This window comes from Cupressus sempervirens, chromosome 11, assembly GCF_028749045.1.
Source record: "Cupressus sempervirens isolate cs-2001-9-10 chromosome 11, ASM2874904v1, whole genome shotgun sequence".
Taxonomy (NCBI): Eukaryota; Viridiplantae; Streptophyta; class Pinopsida; order Cupressales; family Cupressaceae; genus Cupressus; species Cupressus sempervirens.
The window spans coordinates 585371938-585395295 of NC_143128.1; the positions used below are offsets into that span (position 1 = coordinate 585371938).

General features: G+C 37.6%; 1 protein-coding gene across 3 annotated transcripts in view; it reads left to right on the forward strand.

The window, feature by feature from the left end:
- The window catches only part of LOC149531008 (DUF3754 family protein, putative (DUF3754)), a 272285-nt gene that overhangs the window by 222672 nt on the left and 26255 nt on the right, over window positions 1-23358 (forward strand). For 2 of the 3 annotated variants that reach the window (XM_089809608.1, XM_089809610.1), the window contains 3 exons: window positions 14390-14486; window positions 14803-14892; window positions 15117-15170. In XM_089809608.1, coding sequence (XP_089665734.1) covers window positions 14390-14486; window positions 14803-14892; window positions 15117-15170 — 241 coding nt within the window. The remainder of the gene's footprint in view (window positions 1-14389; window positions 14487-14802; window positions 14893-15116; window positions 15171-23358) is intronic. The other variant, XM_089809609.1, reaches the window with a different exon arrangement.

The following is a 23358-nucleotide window of genomic DNA, read 5'->3' on the forward strand; positions in this document are numbered from 1 at the left end:
CATAAAACAATTCCTTGAGTCGGCTATTACACCTTCTTAATTAATTATTATAGGACCTCATTAGGAACATGTTTTTCTTAGCGATAACATCAATCTATCGCCTTGTAACTTGAATAACTTTTTGTACGTGTAATATTATGACGAGAGAGCTTAGCCACGTCATCTCCAGAATGTCTTATGTACCTCTTTAACCTTGCTTCTCAGAATAACAGCTCTGCTAAGAGATATAACAAGTTTACTAGAATATGCTTATGTAAACTCTATCTCATAACAGTCTTCACTAAGCATAACTTCTTCTAGGCTAAATATCATTTGCACCTAAGGTAAGTTGCATATACTAGACACTTAGTATTATCTCCCTTTAACCTCGCTAGTGAAAATACTCAACGATCTATCCATACCAACTTGATATTCACAATTTTTTTTCTGTTAGATACCACAGAAAACTGCTATGTTGATATCAATGACAAACACAGTCATGAATTTAACATATCATCATGATAATGATCTAATCATGTTGCTACAATACTCCTTCATAGGAATATCATCAGCATTCATGCTTCCAACAGTCTTCCCCTTTGGCATTGATGGCAACATAGATGAAAATCATTTAGTTCCAAGAATACCAACTACTAAAGATTGTTTTCTTTTCAAATCCTCTTCATCAATCATACTAGGTTCTCCCCATTGGTATACCTCAATGTGCTCTATATCAAAAAGTTTTTCATGCTGTAATCTCTCCCCCATTGACATCAATGTCAAAGTTTTTAGCAACCATCTATCATTGCATCTTGTCAGTCTCTGCAAAAACTGTCTCGAACTTGCTCAAGTGTCCAAAGACACTGTTCAAAAACATCTATCAAGAGTCCTAGATGACTCTGTCCATCATAGATACTCCCCCATATAGGAAGCATCAACATTCAATCCAGACAAACAATAGTTCTCTGTACTACTAGATTGGTGCATTCTTGCATCATCTACTCTGATGTAGGTAGGGGCATAACTCCTAGCATACCTCGCAAATTGATGAAGGCACAATCCAAGACAAAAATGAACACAACAGGAAACGATAAATATTATTATCAGAAATGATATGCTATTACATTCAGTACAACAAAAATAGACTCCACGACATGCCCTATGGGTTTACAATATTATCAGATTCTAGAGAAAACCCTTCTTACAGTACCTTCTCCCAAACACCACCAAAAATTGCCTTTACAATGCCAGAAATGTCCTTAAGTAAACCAAATTAGGTTTAGGGTTAGGAATACATTTTAGAATATTCCATTTGGCATCCACCGCCAAAACAGAAGGTTCTAGAAAACATGTCAGAAGTCGGTGTAAAATTAGAAGAATCTAGAAATGGTAGTCCAACTTCCGGGAGGCATAACTTTTGATCCGAGACTCCGATTGACGAACTGTTTACATATCCGGAAAGCTCTCCAAGTGCTCTATAGCTTAATAGATAGCTTTGCTTGTCCCCCATTTTTCGGGCCCGTACGAGGTCGTTTAGTGCCTCAAATCTGACTTTGAAGCGCTCTTAGGAGGTCTCCAAGCAACTTAAAATTGCAATAACTTTCAAACTGAAAAGCCTTTTGACCTGATTCTTTTTCTGGAGTGCTTTAAATTATAAGTATTACCGTCCTTCCAAATTACACCCTCTAACTCATCATAACTATGGCTCAACTACAAAATAACCTATTTTCTGCATTGATATGTATCCCAAGGTGCTCAAAAATTCTAACCCAGAAACCAATAGTGGAATTTTGAGAGTTGGAATCTTTAATTGACCCAAATGGGTATTCAGAAATGAAAACACATTAAATAGAAACTAACACTAAGCATATTTTTGGGTGATACAAGATTGCCCTTACACCACTGGATGCTCCTACATCACAAATACTCAAAAGTTTCTTTGGGAAGAGGCTTGGTGAAAATATCTGCAATCTCCTCTTTGGTGCTCACATACTCCAATCTAATTTCCTTTTTTACAACTTTCTCTCTCAACATGTGATATTTGATAGAAATGTGCTTAGTCTTAGAATGCAACACTGGATTCTTATACAAATTTATTGTGCTTGTGTTATCACAATGTATGACAATAAGTTCACTGAATTCTATCCTTATATCCTTCAGCATCTACTTCATCCAAACAACTTGATTACAATTGTTTGCTGCTGTAACATATTCTGTCTCTATTGTACTCTGTAAGATACAATCTTGCTTTTTGCTTAACCAAGAGACCAATCTTCCTCCTAAAAAGAATGCTCCACCACTGGTGCTCTTTCTGTCATTCATACTGCCTGCCCAATCAGGATTAGTATAAGCATATAAAGTGAAATCATTGGATCTGTCATACCACAATCCGAACTCTAGTGTTCCCTTCAGATATTTAAATATCCTCTTAGCTACTGTATAATGTGCTTCTCTGGGATCAACTTGAAATTTTGCAACAATTCCAATTGCATTCACTATATCTGGCCTTGTGTGAGTGAGATATTGCAATCCTCCAATCATAGATCTATACTCTTCTGCTCAACAGTAGGTGTCTCATCCTTTGTAGATAACTTGTGTCCAGTTATTATAGGTGCTCCAACTAGTTTACATGTTTCCAAATCAAACCTTTTCGATAGATCTTTTAAATACTTAGTTTGAGAAATAAAGATTCCTTCATTATTCTACACAATCTATAATCCTAGGAAGTATTTCATTTCCCCTATCATGCTCATTTCAAATTCCTTCTTCATTTCCTCTGCAAACTTGTCACTTTCATTATCATCTCCTCCAAATATGATATCATCAACAAATATTACCGAAAGCATCAATCCATCATCTATTTCTTTTTAGTATAGATTATTGTTTGCCATACCTTTGTTAAATCCAAGTTTTGTCAAATGCTTGTCTGCCCTTGCATACTAGGTTCTGGGTGCTTGTTTTAAGCCATACAATGCTTTCTTCAATCTACATACCATGTCCTTGTCATCTGTTAAAGGAAAACCTTTAGGCTGTTCTATGTATACCTCTTCTTCAAATTCTCTATTCAAAAATGCTGACTTGACATCCATCTGATACACTTTGAATTTTTTATGTGTTGCATAGGCTAAAAATAACCTTATTGCTTCAATTCTTGCCACAAGAATATAGGTTTCTTCATAGTCTATTCCTTCTTGCTATGAGTAACCTTTACATACCAATCTTTCTTTATTCCTTACAACTTCACTTTATTCATTCATCTTGTTCCTAGGTATTTTGTTCCTATCACATTCTTGTCTGCTGATCTAGGAACCAATTCCCATGTCTCATTCTTGACTATCTGATCCAATTATTCTTTCATAGCTTTCTTCCAATAGTCATCTCTACATGCTTCATCTGCATTCTTTGGTTCTACATGAGATATCAAACATAGTTCTTCATTTATTCTGCTTCTTGTCATCACACCTTTATCTCTGCTGCCAATGATCTGCTCTAGTGGATGACTCTTTGTCATACTCTTACCAGAAGTAGGAATTGTTATCTCAACTCTTGGCTCTATTCTAGGTTCTCAACTTTGTTCCTACCTTAGCTCACCTTCATTCTGTAAATCATTGTTAGTCTCAAAGAATATTTCATCATTCTGTCTAACAATTCCAAAATTATCCTCTTCTTCACAATCATCAATAATACTTACCAAGGCTATCTCTTCCAATACTTCCTCTTTCTTAGCCAATTTAAGCTCATTATCCTTATCATCATAATCATTCTAGAATCTTTCCATACTTGTTTTAAATTCTTCATTTTCAACAGAAAGTGAACTAAATTTGTACATTGTCTTTTTTGATAACAATACTCTTATGTGCTTTTCTCGCGATGTCTCCCACAACCCACAACCTTTCCATTTTCCGTCGCGATTTTTCTCCTGTTCTCTCCTATGATGATTGTATTCATGGCTGCCGTCAGCTCTTCTCCCTCTTTCTTGTTGGTAGTAGGTTGTCCTTTCGCATGCGTGATTCTGGTTGTAGAGATCTCTAATCTACCATCGAAGCTGGGGTTTTGCTTTTGCTCGGGTTCTCTTTTACGTCGTCGCTTCTGGTTCTTTCTACTCTTTTGCGTGATCTTCTCCCCGAGGAGTGTGTGCCTTCTGCTTCTATGGGTGGTTGTGAATGTTACTAGCTTAGTGTTCTCCGGTCGTATATTCTTCTTTTCCACGATTTCTCTCTACCGGTAAGGAGGGTGTGTTGCGACTTGTGTGTCTTCCACAAAGTTACGACCAAGGGTTTCCAAGCATCTTCTTGTCTACTGATTATTTTCCTGCTATCAACAAGGGCTTGAGCGTTGTCTTTGATTTGTACTTCTAGATTCTTCACTTGCGATTTCCATTCCTTTTTGCTGCAACTAATGGCATCTCTAACTAGGGATGCATCACAACCTTTAACCTATCAAAGGCTCTCGGATCGGGTCTCTAAGCTGGAATCCAACAATTAGGAGCTTAGAGAACAAATTCAAATTCTAAATGAGGCCATCACTGAGCTCAAACATGCTACAGGATCAAATACTTCTCAGATTAAGCATTTCTCTGATACCTTCACTTCTGAAATAGCAAGGTTAAAAACGAATCTAGAATCCACTATAGAACAGTTTGAGGGGCTAGATACAATAAAAAATACAGCAAACAGAAATGGCAGCAAAACACTCTTCTCTCATCTTGGAAACGGAACAGAAAGTAAAATCTTGAGCTTCTATCTGCAATGCCTCAGCTGTTACTTAACCATCACCAAATTTGGATAAGATTGTTCAGGGGAAGATTGAGCATGAACGTGTGAGACGTGCTCGTCAGCTCAATCTACAAGTTTGTGGTCTCTCTCCCACTTCTGATCCTCTCCGTTAGACACTCTTTCCTTATCAATCAGCTTGGTATCTCCGAAATTGTACTGGACAACTGCTGGATTGGTTATAGTGACACCCTTTTCATTCGGTTTCTTAATTTATTTGATAGATTTCATGCTCTTAGAACAAAGAGGAAGCTATTCTCTCTCCCTTCTAAGATATTTCTAGATGAAGATCTCATGAAGGCTCAAATGACAAAGTTGAAATATGCTCGTGGTATTGTTGCGGAGGCTAGACGTGCAGGTAAATGGACAGTTATTCAGAATCTCAGCGCAGTTGTTCAGGATTCCCCTCCCACTAGTTGGGAAGTGAGGCAAGTTAAGACCAAATGACAATCTCACCAGTAGTCTGACAAGAGGGAGACTCCCACTTGCTCTCTTCTTGTTAACTGCTGGAATGGTAATGGTTCTTTATGGTCATTACTCGATCTCCTACATGATGCGGTGGGGTCCATTGATATACTTGTCATCACTGAGACCCATGAGAGCCATGTACGTCCTCTTCCAGGGTTTACAAGGTATTAGTGTTTATTTGTTTGCAGAGAGGAAGTGCGTGCTTCTGGTGGGGTTTGTGGATTTGGTGGTGTTGCTTGTTTGGTCAGAGATTCCATTTTCAGCTGTACTTTTATCGTCCACCCAGATACATTTGCCAGGTTCATGTGGGTCCATATTGATTGTAAGTGTCACCGACAGAGAGATTTCTTTATTGTTGTCTATTATTTTCCGCCAGTTTCCTCCCATTATGCTATTCATGGTACCGAAGACGGAGACCCTTTTGTTGACCTCAGTGAGAGTATTTCTTGGTTTGGTTCTTTGGGTGACTTCATCATTCTTGGTGATTTCAATGCGAGGACCAGAGAGCTCCAGAAGCTGATTTTTGACCATGGCTCTAATTCCATTTGTTCTATTGAGATTGATCTAACTACTATGGGACTCCAACGTGTTTCTAAGGATGTTCTTGGACCAGTGTCCTCCTATGATTGCCATCTTTTGCATCTTTGTGAGTCATCTAGTCTTGTGATCTTGAACGGTCTCTCCTGCTTTACTAGTTCTAAGATCTTTAGCTGCTGGCCTCATTGTGGGGGTGCTAGTGTTTTTGACTATACTCTCACCTCTCCCTCCTTCATCTCCTTCATTCACAACTTCACCATCTTGTGCCACCCTCTTGCTGACCATGCTCTCCTTAGTATTCACGTTCATGTTTCTCCGCATTCTTCACCTTGCCTTCTATCACCTCATCTCGTCTCCTCCGCTACGGACCCAACACTCGTTTCTATTTCATTGATGGTGACAGTGAGTTGTTTGTAATATACCCTCCGATAACGAAATATAATATTAAATCATAATGAATAATCTAAATTGTAAGAATATGTACTTAATAGGTAATCAAATATTAGATAACCACTAATAATAGATATATATAGATAAATATTGATAAATAATTCTGATTAAATAAATAATAATAATTGAACTATGAAACAAAATTAATAGTAATCTAAGAAGACAATAACTTCATTAAAAAAGGGTATATTGGCAAATATTTTATTATCTGACTATTAACAATAGAAATGGTACCAAATGTCAAAAGACACGACTTTTGGTATATGGCATATAAGTCCATGCTCGGTCATTAGATAGAAGACACCTTGGAAAAATACAATAAGAATGGAGAGAGAAAAATGTTAAATATGGACGGATTAAAGTATATAATGCATATGCAGCAAACACAATAAATTTAAAAATCATAACCATGGAAATAATATCCACGAAAGGAGGAAATAACAAAAGTATCCATAATACACATGCCAATAGTCATTGAAGTGAATATCATATTAAGGATTAAATATTATAAGGTATGAACCACGAATACCATCATTTTGGAAATAATTTAAAAACAATATCTATGTGGGATATAAAATATATAAATGGACATAAGGGACAAACAAATCATTACATTTTTAATTAAGGAAAGGGAGCATTGTATCCTACGTAAGAAATGGAGAAAAGGGCCATAATAAATGAAGTCTTTAAAGGTATATTCTCTTTTATACTTTAATACTTATGTTCTATATATATATGGTTAAAAGGGGGTAAAGATTAGAAAATATAAATGGTGTCACAATAAAGGAATACTTTAGTATTAGTAGTTGTAATAATTTATATAAATATTTTGTATGGTAAATAATTGGTTAGTATGTATAATTAAGTATATAACTAATTATATATATTTATGAGCTGAATAAGAATATATATATGTATATATTTTTAATTCAAGATCATAAAAGAGTTAAAGTTATATTTGCTTAAACATGGAAAAATAAGAAATTCAATTAAGGAATAACATGAAGTTAAGAAAAAAAAAAATCTTTTTAGTCCAGATCCAATCAACATCGTACATATACAAATCTAAATGAGAAGACATATTCGTCAATTCATTATAAAATATCTATTTGAATAGGAAGAAAAATTCAGATTAACAAGGGACATTACATTGTTTTCCTTCCATCTTCCCAAACTCCTTAGTTCCGATTGTTTTGCTAATTCCTGTGAGCCTCCTCCATGTTTGAGATGCTTACTTCTGCTATTTGGAAGTCCACTATCCTTTCCATACCTCATAGTCCATCTTTCTCCCTTCATCGCAAGCATCGTAACACTTGCCCTATGAACCAATGGTTTGATGATGACTGTAAAGCCTGTCATCGCACTTTGCATGTCGCTTTTGAGACTCACTCCCCTGACCTCGCTCACATTCGGTTTTCTTATCTTTGTCTTCCTCGCTGCAAGAAACGTCCCTTCACTGCCTCCTAGTGTAAGTCCCTTTGCTCCATGTCAATCCATAATCCCCAACTGTTCTACAACACCCTTTTTCCTCGCTGTACTCCTCCATCTTCCACTCTTGACTTTCGCCCCCTAACCTCTCACACAACTGCTCTTTATGATATTCTTGGGCAGCCTTCTATTCATCCCATTCCCCCTCCCTTCTCCCACCTGTTCACTTGTTCTCACATTTACGAGGCCATTAGATCTATGAGATGCAGTAAAGCGGCGGATGTGAGGAGGGGTTCCAAGTTGAACTCTTCAAGTTCGGTGCCTCCATTCTGGGCCCCTATCTCTTTATTCTCTTCAATAAGGTGATTTGTATTGGGTTTTTGGTTCCCTGATCTAGGCACCTAATATACCCAATTCATAAGACCACCTTTGTCTTTGACCTTGGGAATTATAGAACCATTATGATCGGACACACATTTGCCAAATTGTATGCCATAGCCCTCAATGCTATATTATCTAGAGAGCTTGATAGGAAAGGTTGCAAAGCTAGAGATCAGGCTGGTTTCCAAGCTGATTATCAGACCATGGATCATATTTTCACTTTACGAGCTATTATTGAGGAGGCTAGACACAGATCGGAGAAAGTATACTGCTGCTTTGTTGATTTTCGCAAGGCTTTTGACTTTGTTCCTAGGATGGCTTTATTTTAGAGGCTTCAGGAGATTGAGATTTCTGAGTTGTTACTGCTATCATGAGATTATACGAGATTGTGGTGGGTAGATTCAGGACTCCTAATGGTTTCTTAGCTCTGATCCATAGCACCATAGGGATTTCCTCTCTTCCCTACTCTGTTGTACATTGATGAGCTTGAAGATTTATTCTTAAAATCTTCGCTCTCAAGAGACCGTTGCTACTTACACCAGGTTTTGATCTTCATTCTTCTTTTTGCAAATGATGTGATTCTTCTTGCTTCTTCTCCAGAGAGTTTATAGAGACTCCTAGATGGTTTGGCTTCTTTTTGTGTTCAAAGACAACTTACAGTTAACCTGAGTAAGACTCGTGCTATGGTCTTTTATTGCCTTAAGACCTCTCATCTTCACTTCTATTTTAAGGGACAGGAGATTGAGATTACTTTGTCTTACATGTATCTTGGAGTGAAGTTTTCCAAACCTTGCTTCAATTTGAGGCCAGCTATTTAGTCTAGAGTTAGTAAGGGTAGGGGTTCTCTTGCTATGCTTGAGAAATAGTGTTTCAAACACCATTTTCAGGACACCTCATCCAAGCTATCCCTCTTCGACTCCCTTGTTCGGCTGACTGTTCTTTATGGTTCTGTGGGTTAGGGGCCTTATCTTCTTGGTTCCGATTGGGTCTCGATCGAGAGGGTTCAGACTTTGCTCCTTCAGCTCATATCAGATGTCATAGGTTCACTCCTCATAGTATTATTTTTGCCGAGTTTGGTGTTCATCCTTTCAATCTTGCAACCATTTTTTATTTGATTTGGTTCCTTCATCGCCTTCATGGTTTTGCTGATTTTGTTGGTGAATATGATAGATACTCCTATTTGGCTTATTGCTCTTCTGTTGCTATTGTGAGTTCTGATACTAGCTCTCAGGCTCGTTGTTGGTATGCTCAGGCATCTTCTTTGCTCAGCTCGATTGGTATTGATATTGATCGTCTTCCTCCTTATCAGTTCTCATTGAGTGCTCGTGGTCATCTCCTCCCATCTTGGCAGGAGTTGAATGAGCATGTTAGACTTGATATTTATAGACAGTACATTACCGCTGCCTAGACCAACCCTCATGGTGGTTTACACCCAAGGGTAATCTTCTATGTAGAGCATTTTCTAGGGATTAGGGATGGGAGTATTGTTAATCCTAGTTATCTTTCTTGACGGTGGTGTCACGCCTTGCATATTTCTCTAGGATCATTTAGAGTTGGTTCTCATATTCTTCGTGCTCAAACAGATCATCATATTGATAGACAGGAATGTATTTGTAAGTTGTGTAGTCTTGATGAGATTGAAACAGAGACTCACTTTATCTTTCAATGCTCTATCTATTATGAGATCAGAGGGAGATTTTATTGTTTGTTCCGCAACTATTGTACTCTCTCAGCCTTCTTCATAATTGTGACTAGCAATGTCTTGCTCTTTATCTTCAGGAGGTTACTTTTCTCCATGCCAGTATTTTACAGTCTCTACTTGCTCACCGACATACATTACTGCGTTTTCCACACCATTATCTCCTTTACGTGGTGTGAAAAGGTCATCTAGTTCTTCCATCTCTATTGGCCATTCTAGATTTGTCACACCCTATAACAGTTATCTACGTCTGCGACATTCTTCCATGAGTTCATTGAGACAGTCCAGGGCTCCTACCTACTCACAGTCTTATCCTTTTGTGATTGCTTTGTTTTTGCCAAGGAAAGACTCCTAGTCTTCGTCTTAGCCTCTCTCTCTCTTTTTTTTTTTTTTTGTTTCACTTTTCTCAGACACCGTACAGTGCTCTTGCTATTGTCAGCCTCTTGGTTGTAGCTCTCAGTCCCATAGGCCCTTTGTGATCTTTTGTTGGACATTAATAATATTATCTTATCTTACTCTCTTAGGGCATGTAGATGAAAAATGACCAAACTCATCATATGTCCAACAAGAAAAAAATTTCATACCTTCTTGCTCCCTTTTCGTAAGCAGATCAATACCTTCCTTGATTTTCATGTCTTCTTTGGATCTGGATCTATCTTTACTTGTGCTTCTATCCAGAAACTTAATGCTCAATTCTGTACACAATTCTGATCTCTCACCAAGAAGCTCCATCTTCTGGGTGTCAAAATTTCCTCCATCAGACTTAGGACTATCTTTTCTTAAATAATTCGCCATTGATCTCCCAAAGCTATTAAAAGGTCATCTAGTTCTTCCATCTCTATTGGCCATTCTAGATCTGTCACACCCTATAACAGTTATCTACGTCTGCGACATTCTTCCATGAGTTCATTGAGACAGTCCAGGGCTCCTACCTACTCACAGTCTTATCCTTTTGTGATTGCTTTGTTTTTGCCAAGGAAAGACTCCTAGTCTTCGTCTTAGCCTCTCTCTCTCTCTTTTTTTTTTTTTTTGTTTCACTTTTCTCAGACACCGTACAGTGCTCTTGCTATTGTCAGCCTCTTGGTTGTAGCTCTTAGTCCCATAGGCCCTTTGTGATCTTTTGTTGGACATTAATAATATTATCTTATCTTACTCTCTTAGGGCATGTAGATGAAAAATGACCAAACTCATTATATGTCCAACAAGAAAAAAATTTCATACCTTCTTGCTCCCTTTTCGTAAGCAGATCAATACCTTCCTTGATTTTCATGTCTTCTTTGGATCTGGATCTATCTTTACTTGTGCTTCTATCCAGAAACTTAATGCTCAATTCTGTACACAATTCTGATCTCTCACCAAGAAGCTCCATCTTCTGGGTGTCAAAATTTCCTCCATCAGACTTAGGACTATCTTTTCTTAAATAATTCGCCATTGATCTCCCAAAGCTATTAAGCTTATCCTTCAAGGACCTGCTGCTCTGATACCAATTGTTAGAAATAATAGTCCACCAAGATAACTGAGAGGGGGAGGGTGAATCAGTTATCCAATTAAAACATTTATCAACCTTAATTAATCTTAACCATTCAATCAAAGTAAACAACCATAACAAGATGCGCATACACAAATACACTAGATTTGTTAACTAAGAAGACCCTTGATCAGAGGGAAAACCCGGTGGGAATGATGCCCACAAAGATATATTGATATATATATATATTCCTTGTTAAAGGATGGACCCTGTTAGGAGTCTATAAACACATTCAATACATAAGAGTCCCTATTAGGAGACTTTGAATCTTTGTTAGAAGATTCCAACCTTATTAGTAGTTGTAGAAGGCAGAGGACCCACTGTCCAAATAGCTTCTAGGGCAAGACCACTGAACTTCACTATCCAACTAATCTCTCAACTATTCCTTGTAGAATAATTGTCCGTACTGTGCTTTATACTCTTTCATCCGTCCTGTTAACTAGACCAATCATTGTTAGACCTTGTAGACCAAGTCACAAACCTTGGATCCAAATATCCAACCCAAGATCTCAAAATAAAACCTCGACAACGAATTTTTCTCCAACTTCACTCTGCTCTGCTTATCTTCACAATTACTGAGCATTCATATCTTTTCTCCCCTTTTCCGCATTCGTTTTTCATTCAATCCTTTCACTGTAACAAAAGAAAATGTCTTTACTTTATACCGAGTCCATAAAACAATTCCCTGAGTCAGCTATTACACCTTCTCAATCAATTATTAGGACCTTATTAAGAACACATTTTACTTAGCGATAACAGCAATCTGTCGCCTTGTAACTTGAATAACTTTCCCTACGTATAATATTATGACGAGTGAGCTTAGCCACTTCATCTCCACAATGTCTTTTATACGCCTTTAACCTTGCTTCTCAGAATAACAGCTCTGCTAAGAGATATAACAAGTTTACTAGAACACGTTTTGTAAACTCTATCTCAGAATAGTCTTCACTAGAACTTGCATAACTTCTTCCAGACTAAATATCTTTTGCACCCGAGGTTAGCTTCATATATTAGACGCTTAGTAGTATCTCCCTTTAACCTTGCTAGTGAAAATACTCAACGATCTATCCGTACCAACTTGATCTTTATGGCTGTTCTTCTGTCAAATACCACAAAAAACTGCTATGTTGACATCAATGACAAACACAGTCATGAATGTAACATATCATCATGATAATGATCTAATCATGCTGCTACAATACTCCCCCATAGGAATATCATCAACATTCATGCTTCTAACACCTTACACCTATTTGAAAGTAACTAATCATTCATGATTTGTTAGGAACTTAACCCAAGTAAAACAATGTAATACCAATCATTAATATATGTGGCCTGATATAAAGTGTAGATTGAAAGAGATCTAAATACAAAAGGAATCAAAATATGTTTTGATCACGCCTTAAATGATTTCAGAAAATATATATCACTGGTTTCTACTGTGCATTGGTTACATACAACAAGTATGTATGCATATATGTATAACAGTATTGCATCATATATATATATATATATGTATATGCTGATCACAGTAATGTCACATCGAAGCTACATGCTTTAACAGAACTTGCAATACCTACATGAGTTTGATGGTTGTAGCCAAACACCTCCTAAGAGTAAGATATTATAGGTTGACTATGAAACATGATTCTTGTGAGTTTATAAAGAAGTGCCTTCAATGTTAGCAACATGCAAATCTCATTCATATACCAGCACATGATTTGCACACAATCATCACAGTGTCCCTTCTCTTGTTGGGGCTCAACCTTATTGGTAAGATCACCACCACCTCCTCTGATGGACACAAGTTCATTATCATTTCCATTGAGTACATTACCAAGTGGGTGGAAGCAATTCATCTCACCTTCAAAATCGAGATCCAAATATCCAAATTTGTGGTCTATCATCTCATCTACCATTTTGGTATCTCCACCACCATCATAATTGATAATGGTATCCCTTTCAAAAACCAACACACCACCCCAAAATTATTATATTTATGAGACAAGATCATTTTTAGGATGAAAGGAGTAAGGGAAATGTTCCCCTACCACCTTGCTGCCACCTCAAGAAGCATGGGGACGTTTCTGTGATGCCCACTTAGGATGTCCTCAAGAATCAAGATATCTAGAGGACTTATAGGAATTGCTTGACCATCCCTATAGTTCTCAAGCATCTCCCATGGCAGGAAAAAGGAAAAGTCAGTATTTAAAAGAGAATAATAAAAAAGTCTTATTTGATTTGTGACCACAATCTAGAACCTTAATGGTCTATAGGCCCCACCCAAACTCAAAGAACTTGCAAAAACTTATAAATAAGCATCTAAGCTTTTTTCCAAATCACTCCTGAGTTTCAGATAGTATGGACATGGTGTTGCAAAAACCAAAGTGATGAAGTTGTGAAAATAGTGTTGTCCCTCGACTCTTCTAGCTCTACACTCAAACCTGCACTCACCTTTATTTCACCATTGTCCCCATGCTATCTCCAAGATTCATTCCTCACATCTCCTCATCCTCTTGTCTCAAGACTCTGTGGACCATTGGTTTTGATTGTTGGGTGTTGTTTTCTTACCTTCATTGTTATTAGAAGAGTGGTCAATTCATGTTGTTTTGCCAGTTTTGGAAATGGTCAGACTATTTGTATTTCCATTATGGTGTAAAGATGTTACAGGCTGGGGGCCCCAGAAGCTAAATAAAATATAAAGGGTGTTGAAGAAGCTGTCTGCAACATGTTTCATGTGGTAGGTTAGTAAAACTCAAAACTGCAGTTGACAATTGTGATTCTTGTAATTTAATATTTAACAATACCATAACTTATTCTAATCTCAAAAAATTAGATGGTTTCTCACAAGTTTACTTTCTTATGGCATTCATTTATTAATTTTTTTATCAATGAAATATGTACATACGCATAGTGGGGATGGAAAACACAAAAACCAAAATCTCATTTACAACTGAATGTGATGCCTAATTCTTTTATGCCAATGATTTTGTAAAAATCTACTCATCTCAATCTTTTTGATTCAACCATGGTTTTATTAGTCTTATGAGTACCATGATATAATTCAATCTAACTAGACTTGTTAAGAGAAAATAATTAATTAACTATCCATGAAGACACTAACAGTTCCTGCTTTCAATCATGCAGATCAGCATTTATGCTTGATGTTATTGCAACAGCTGCACTTATTATTAATGTAACAAGAATCGTACTTGGCTACAAGCAAACACGGGACCGCTACCAAGTAAGCCACAATGCTTGTTCATTTCTGTTTATGTCACACATAAAAGAAGCAAAAAGTAATTAGGGCAATTAACCTTTGTCGTTCTCTCTTATTTCTATTTCAAATCAAGGAAAGTGATTAATGACTTTAAATTGATCTTACGGAAAGTATTGAATTATTAATGATCATAACCTTGTACATTTTTCATTACTTTTGTGTCTACAGCTTCTGATTAATAGGACACCATACAAAAAACTTAAGCTGGTGTGCTAGATAGCTGTTGTATAACATTAATGGTGCTCGTCTTGTGCTTTTTTCAATATATTGTTTTCGACAGCTTCTTGTGAACAGGACACTATATGAAAAAACGTTAGCGAGTGGTTTTGGCACCGTACATTTTCTTGTGGATGCCTCTGAACAACAAGAAGTAAGTTTGTATTTTTCTTAATTTGGGATTCAATTGAAGTGTTGAATGATATATTTGAAAAACAAAACCTATTGTGCAGTTTATATGGATGTAAAGATCAACGTATCTGATAATAACTAACAAGAAATAACCTAGTGTATATTTTGTGGTGATGTTGATTGGTTCCTTTTATTATTGATGTTCTTTTGGGGGGAATGTTGTATTTCTCCCATTTTAATAAACAGTTGAAGGTAGCTATCTTGGCGTATGCATTTCTTCTTCAAGGAAAAGATTCTCAGGTAAATATTCCTTCCCTTTCTGAAATGCTTCTATTAAAATAACCAGAAGAAAGATTAACAAGATAACTAGCGCATGTGCTTTCACCCACGGACACAGAAATTTACTTTGCATGCCTATGTTTTCTTGATCTCTCGGTTTCATCTCCTAAGCCTTTTTGTTTACCATGTTTGTTCAAAAGCAACAATTGCATTTGCTATTCTAAGATCTTTTACTTCATCTCCTGTTAAAAAATAATATGCAATATCAAATTAAATGTTGATTATGGAATTTAACTTCAAGAAGGGAAAGAGTCTTGTCCCAAATCTGCAGAAACTAAGCAGGCTTCTTGAGCAAGGCATCTCAAAATCGATAAACATCTAAAAGTTATGGACTATCTTTATGTCTGTAATAACACCTACTGGCTCACACCTTGAAAATACTGAGTAAAAGAATTTCCAGATGCTTATTGACTGTAAATTCCTCAACTACTCCAAAATACCATACTTATGCGATTAAAATGATCAAGGTATTTATCAGCTTTGCTAGAATGTTTCACAAATTATCTCTTATGCCAAATGATAATAAACTGGAATTTTTGAACAGAATACCCATTCACAACATACTGAAATTGTATTGCCTGTATTCACAAATGAAAATCAGAATTATCTAATGATTTATTTAATTTCCCAATTATGTTGCAATGATAAACAAATTACATCAAAATGCAAATGGAACTTGATCCATGTGGAGCAGAGATCCCTCCAATGTTTGCGTAGGCAGCCAAGAACAAATGCCACTCTTCCTTGATTGAATACAGGCCCACACCAAGTGCTGCGTTAGGCAAAAAATGTCAAGGTCGCCCCCAATAAATCAAAACGCAGGTCATTAAGTTGTTCATAGCCCTTGTAAATCCCTATCCTTATCTAGATTAAGACTCGTTGGGGAGGTCACTATCATTTTGAAATAGTGTGTTCAGTGTATTCAAAACCTAACTAAACTACTCTCTTGCCATGTTCCAATGCTTTTTCTGCACTTGTGGTCATGTGCGAGCTCTCCAGGCATCCACTGTCAACATCCTTTTTACCCTAGTCGTCTTCCTTGTTCTTGAACTCCCTCCTCCACAAGGTCTTTGTTTGAGGGCCCCCTATTCTTAGTTCTTCTGTCATTGAAAATGTTAACAATGTTATGTAAATTGTTCTCAAATATTTGAGCAACCTCATTCTCAAGGTTTCTTTCTTTATTGTGTCTAGAACATGCAAAGTGCACTCAGTAATTAGCTACTCACTATGGAGTTTGTCTTTGAGTCTTCCTCATTCGACACTACTTGTACATATAGTTTTTTTTTTGTTTTCAACAAGATCTTATACCTCGTCAAGGAGTGGTATCTTTTGGCAATTTCCTCCTATTCACATCACGTACAGTGTGTTATGCCTTATGTCTCTTTCAACTCGAACTTTAATTAACACTTGGGCTTTGCTTTGTAGTGGACGCTAAGATTCTTCAATGATTTTTTTTAATTGTTGTCGCTTGTAAGAATTTGCTTAAGGCAAAGAATGAAAATGCCAAGATTTGCACAAGAGAGACAAGATGATATGATCCTCAAATGGCTTGTTTCATTGATGATCAATAATAGATAATCAGATCAAATACAATTTAGATATGCCTCAATATATAGGCAATGCAAGATAACTGGGAGTCATGCAAGAGCATAACAACTAAGCACATGTCCACCAAAGGTGGATTATCCTTCATTGTGCATGAAAGTATGTGCAACAATGAGAGGATAAGAACACAAAGGTGTATCACACAGAGAGGTGTGAGACAACATGTGCTCAAATAAAGTGAAAACTCGTATGTGTCTACATGACAACTAATATGAAACTATATTATCCTAAGTAGACTTAAGGAAAGTGTAATTGGCAATATTTAATTACACCAACACCCCCCCTTAAATACAACTTAGGGGAATGCACTTTAGCTTATAGAAGCTAGATGACAATGCAAGATGGGTCCTAACTACTAGGCCATGTTAGCTACTCATGTACTATATGCAAGTGCAAAACAATGCAATCTCTCATAAAGTAGAGAAAGAGAGAAAACCACATGGGAAAAACCCTCCCCCTAAAAGAGAGATGAAAATGAAAAGCAAGATGCATGAATGGCTGGAGTAATCAAGACCCCCTCATTATGATATACATCATGCATATCTAGTAAGATAAGATAAGATAATATAAAATTATTAATGTCCAACAGAAGACCACAAAAGGTCTATGGGACTGAGAGTTTACAACTCGACAATTGACAACAGCAGGAGCACCAAATGGTGTCTGAGAAAAGAAAACAACAAGAAATAACAAGAAACAAGAAGAGAGAGGACAAGGTAAAGACTAGGGGTCTTTCCTTGGCCAAAAGAAATTAGTCACAGAAGGATAAGATTGTGAGTGGGTAGGAGCCCTAAACTGTCTCCGTGAACTCGTGGAGGAGTGTCGTTGACGTAAGAAACCACTGCGAGATCTGACAGATCTGGAATGACCAGCAGAATTGGTAGAACCTGTTGGTCTTTTCACACCCCATAAAGGAGATAAGGGTGCAAAAAAGGCAGCAATAGGCTGATCAGAGCTATGTCAGTGAGGAAGTAGTGACTGTAGAGTACTATCATGGAGTAGAGTGGCCTTCTGAAGATAGAGCGCCAGAATCCGCTTGTCACAATGACTAAAGAAAGAAGAAAGAGAAAAGCAGTCCCAAAATAGACAGTAAAATCTCTCTCTGATCTCATAAAAGATAGGGCATCGGAAAATAAAGTGAGTCTATCTCAACCTTAGCTAAAGTACACAGCTTATAGATCCGTTCTCCTCTATCAATATGATGGTTTGTCTGAGCACGAAAATGGTGAGAACGAACTCTGAAAGACCCCATAGAGATACGAAGGGCATGACTCCACCATTAAGAAAGGTAACTAGGACAAACAATAATCCCATCACCGATCTCCAAAAAGTGCTCCGCATAGAAGACCATCCTCAAACGTAAGTCACCATAAGGGTTAGTCCAGGTAGTAATAATATATTGTCTGTAAATATCAAGTTTGACATGCTCATTTAACTTCTATCTAGATGGGAGGAGATGAGCAGTGGCATTCATTGAGAACTGATAGGAGGGAGACGATCAATATCAATCCCAGTCAAGCTCAATAGAGATGATGCCTATGCATACCAGCAACGAGCACGAGAGTTGGTATTAGAACTTGCAATAGCAACAAAAGAACAATATGCCAAGTAGGAATATCTATTACGCTCACCAACCGAATCTGCAAAACCACGCAGACAATGAAGGAACCAAATCAGATCAAATATAGCCGCAAGACTAAAGGGATGAGCACCAAACTTGGCAAGAATGATACTGTGACGAGTGACTCTGTGACATCTAATGATGTGTTGTAAAAGCAACGTCTGAACCTGCTCAATTGGGGCCCAGTCAAGACTAAGGAGAGAAGGCCTCCAAATCATTGAGCCATAAAGAACAGTTGGCTGAACAAGGGAGTCCAAGAGGGATAACTTGGATGAGGTATCCTAGAAATGGTGTCTGAAGCACTATTTCTCAAGCATAGCAAAAAAACCCATACCCTTGCTAACTCTAGACTATATCACTGGTCTCATACTAAATCAAGGCCTAAAAAACTTGACTCCCAGATACATATAAGAAGTGATCTCAATCTCCTGTCCCTGAAAAAAGAAATGAAGATGAGAAGTCTTAAGGCAATTAAAGATCATAACCGGAGTCTTACCCAGGTTAACCGCTAGCTGTCTCTAAACACAAAAGGAAGCCAAACCATCTAGAAGCCTCTGTAAACTCTCTAGAGAAGAAGCAAGAAGTACAACATCGTTTGCGAAAAGAGGAATGCAGATCAAAACTTGGTGTAAGTAGCAATCATCACCTGGCAGCGAAGACTTTAAAAGGAAGACCTCAAGCTCATCAATATAGAAACCAAACAAAGTGGGAGAGAGAGATAGCCTTGCTTAACCCCAATGGTGCAATGGATCGGGATTGAGAAACCATCAGGAGTCCTAAATCTACCCACATCAATTTCGTATAATCTCATGATAGTCATTAGTAACATCTCTGAAATCCCAATCTCCTGAAGCCTTTGAAATAAAACCATCCTAGGAACAAAATCAATAGCCTTGCAAAAATCAACAAAGCGGCAGTAAACTTTCTCCGATCTGTGTCTAGCCTCCTCAATAATAGCTCGTAAAGTGAAAATGTGATCCATAGTCTGGTAGTCAGCTCGGAAACTAGCCTGTCCTCTAGCTTTACAACCTTTCTTGTCAAGCTCTCTAGATAACATACCATTGAGTGTTGTAGCATATAGTTTGGCAAATGTGTGCCTGATCATGATAGTCCTATAACTCCCAAGATTAGATGTAGGACTGGTCTTATGGATTGGATAAATCAGATGCCTGGACCAAGAAATCGGAAATCCAGTACAAATCACCTTATCAAATAGTATAGAGAGATAGGGGCCTAGAATAGAGAACCAAACTTGAAAAGTTCAACCTGAAACCCCTCATCATCTGTCGCTCTACTGCATCTCATGTATCCGATGGCTTTGTAAATGTGAGAGGGGGTGAAAAGGTGACAGAAAGGAGGCGGAATGGGATGAATATAAGGCTGCCCAGGAATGTCATAAAGAGCCATGGTGTGAGTGGTTAGGGAGCAAAAGTCAAGGACTGAAGATGGAGGGGTACAATGGGGTAAAAGAGCGTGCCAAAAAGCTGGGGATTACGGATCAACGTGGAGCAAAGGGATTTACACTGGGAAGCAGTAAAGGATCGTTTCTTGCAGTGAAGGAAACAAAGGTAACCTAAGGTGAGCATAATTAGGGGAGTGAGCCTTGAAAGCAGAGCATACTGAGGGATGAAAAGCTTTGCAGTCAACATCAAACCATTGGTTCATAGGGCATGTATTACGGCATTTTCCATGAAGGGAGAGTGAAGGATGGTGAGGTATGGAAAGGATGGTGGACTTCCAAATGGCTGTCGCAAGTAAATCAAACATGGAGGAGGCCTCACAAGAATCAGCAAAACAAGTAGGATTAAGGAATCTCGAAAGATGAAAGGAAAAGAGCTCACTGTCATCGTCGAGGAAATGGAAGCGAGTAGGGGAACGGGCAGTGGAAGGGACAAGATGAGGTGACTGAAGAGGAGGCGATGAATGCGGAGAAAGACAAAAATGGATACTAGGGAGAGCATGATCCACAAGAGGAAGGCGCAAGATGGTGAAGTTGTGGATGAAGGAGATGAAGGAAGGAGAGGCGAGGGCATAATCAACCACACTAGCACCCCCATAATGAAGCCAACAATTAAAGAGCTCTGAACTAGGAAAGAAGGAAAGGCCGTTCAAGATCACAAGTCCAGAGAACTCACACAGCTGCAAAAGATGACGACCATAGTAGGAAATTGGTCCAAGAACATCCTCAGAAATATGTTGAAGTCCCAAAGTAGTTGGATCAATCTCAGTGGAGCAGATGGAATCAGAGCATCGGTCATATAGCAGAGTTTGGAGTTCTCTAGTCCTCACATTGAAATCACCAAGAATGATGATGTCACCTAAAGCAACAAACTGAGGAACACTCTCGCTGAGGTCAACATAAGGGTCTCCATCCTCGGTACCTGTCATGTCCCCTATTTTGCCCCATAGAATTTAATAATAAATAATAAAATAAATGAATCAATTTGTAATATTAATATAATAAATAAGAGAATATAATATAGATGGGGTAACACCATATAATTCATAATTAGATAAAATATTATAATATATGATATTATAATTAAAATAGAAGATTAATAAAATATTATCAACTTAGATAGCACCAACATAGTCAAGGAAATACACAAAGATGATATAATCAAAGATTTATTAGAACAAAGGGACGAGTACATATAAGGAAAATTAATGAAGGAAAACATGGATGATCAAATAGTCACAATTATTACCAAGAGGATCAAACTAAGGAGACACGCCCATTCAGTATATCTAATATAAATTATTCGTTTAGAGGGTGAAAAAAGGAGGAAGGGGGGATCAAAAGGAAGATGGAAAGATTCCAATCCAATGTAGAGTTTAATTGCCAATCACAATCGATGAGTATGGGAAGTAAATCAAATACCATATACATGAGCAAATACAATAACTAATAACATCAATTTGGAGAGAGCAGCAAGTAAACACAATTGTCATATAGTCAACAGGTGTTAACAGAGAAGCACTCCATGCAAGGTCACAGGAAGGTAAAAGGACAAACCGGATTGCACACAGGGTAAGAAGATGTTAGATGTCGTCCCAAGAATAAGGGGAGGCATGCGAAGTTGGTGATATAAAGAAGAGCAGAGGGAGACGTAGCCCGAACTAGAAAGGAGATAGGTTAGAATCAAGATGTCATCGAAGACCAGAGAACTCCAATGAGAAAATACTCATGTCACCTTAGGATTATCATGCCAGGGCCCATGCGACTATAAAACAGAAGGAATGATCATAATGATAGTAAATTGTACGGTGTAACTGTGACAAAATGTATACAATAGGAGCACATAATATCTTTAAATACATTAATAACAACACAAGTTTATCTATCAACAATAATGGGTTAGATGGAAGGAAAAGTAATCTGCAAAAGCAGTACAAATTTTTTACATCTAGGAAAGAGAGATCGCTAGAGTTGACAATAATACATTCACCAAGTACAAGGAAAGTCCAAATGCTCAGATTACAAATGCGCGTGCTCAAGAGTAAGTTATGAAAGGTGACTGTTGGAGAATCAATTATTACAATATATCTTTTGATAATGTATATATAATTTATGAAAGGAGAGATATATCTAAACTTATTGGTGTATTATAGTCAAAATATATTTTAACATTGTTCTTAGACATACATATTGGGTTTACTATACATGATTCATAAACCCACTAAGGAAGATCAAAGACAACCCCATTTATCATGAGAAAGTTTATACATACTAGAAATAAAATCATACTTGGTGTTAGTTGATAAAAGTTCATATGAAGTAACAACTATATCCCTATAGAGTTATTACCATATTAACCATTTCATGAAATGAAGGACAATATATTAGACAACGATTTCATCTCTAAAGGAAACTTTTATTTACACCTCATTCATACATCAGATTTGATAGTGGGCTGCATAGAAAGAAAGTCTCTCTAATTCTAAAGGAAACAATCTCAGTTTATTTGAAGATCCAGCTAAGGGACATTACAGTACCATGAATAGCATAATGGGAGGAAGTTGGTGGGAAATAGAAAACAATAATAAAGAAATCTCTCCGTTGGTGACACTTACGGTCAATACGGACCCACATGAACCTGGAAAATCTATTGGAGTGGACAATAGAAGTATAGCTGAAAATAGAATCTCTAATGAAATAGGAAACACTAGATCCATGGACCTCGCTAGAAACACAAACCTCTTCTCTACAAACAGATAACCACTGGTAACTCTTGTGGGTCTCAGTGATGATAAGTATATCAGCGAACCCTACTGCATCGTGTAGAAAACCAGGGAATGACCATAAAGAACAATTACTTTTCCAGCAGTTAACAAGGAGAGAGCAAGTGGGGGTCTCCCTTTTGTCAAACTGTTGGCGAGACTGTCATTTGGTCTTGGAGGCCTGTCTCACTTCCCAACCACTTGGGGGAGGGGGGGAATCCCGAATAACTACTTTAAGATTCCTAATAACTGCCCATTTACTAGCCCGTCTAGTCTCTACCACAATACCACAAGCATGTTTCAGTTTTGCAACTTGAGTCCTCGTAAGATCTTCACCTAGGAAAATCTTAGAAGGAAGAGAGAACAACTTCCTCTTAGCTCTGAGAGCACGGAGCCTGTCTGAAAGTGTGAGAAACTGAATGAACAAGTTATCACCATGGTCAAACCAGCATTTATCCAGTATGATGTTGGAAATACCAAGTTGATCACAAAGGAAAGAGCATCCTATAGAGAGGGTCAGAAGTGGGAGGGAGACCACAGACCCGTAGATTGAGTTCACGAGCCCACCTCACCCACTCTTCATCAATCTTCCCTTAAACCATCTTGTCAAAACTAGCTAAAGTTGTACTAGCAGTTGTATTATTGCAAAGAGAGGCCCACGATTTCACTTTTAGTTCGGTTTCAGAGATCAGAGAAGAATGC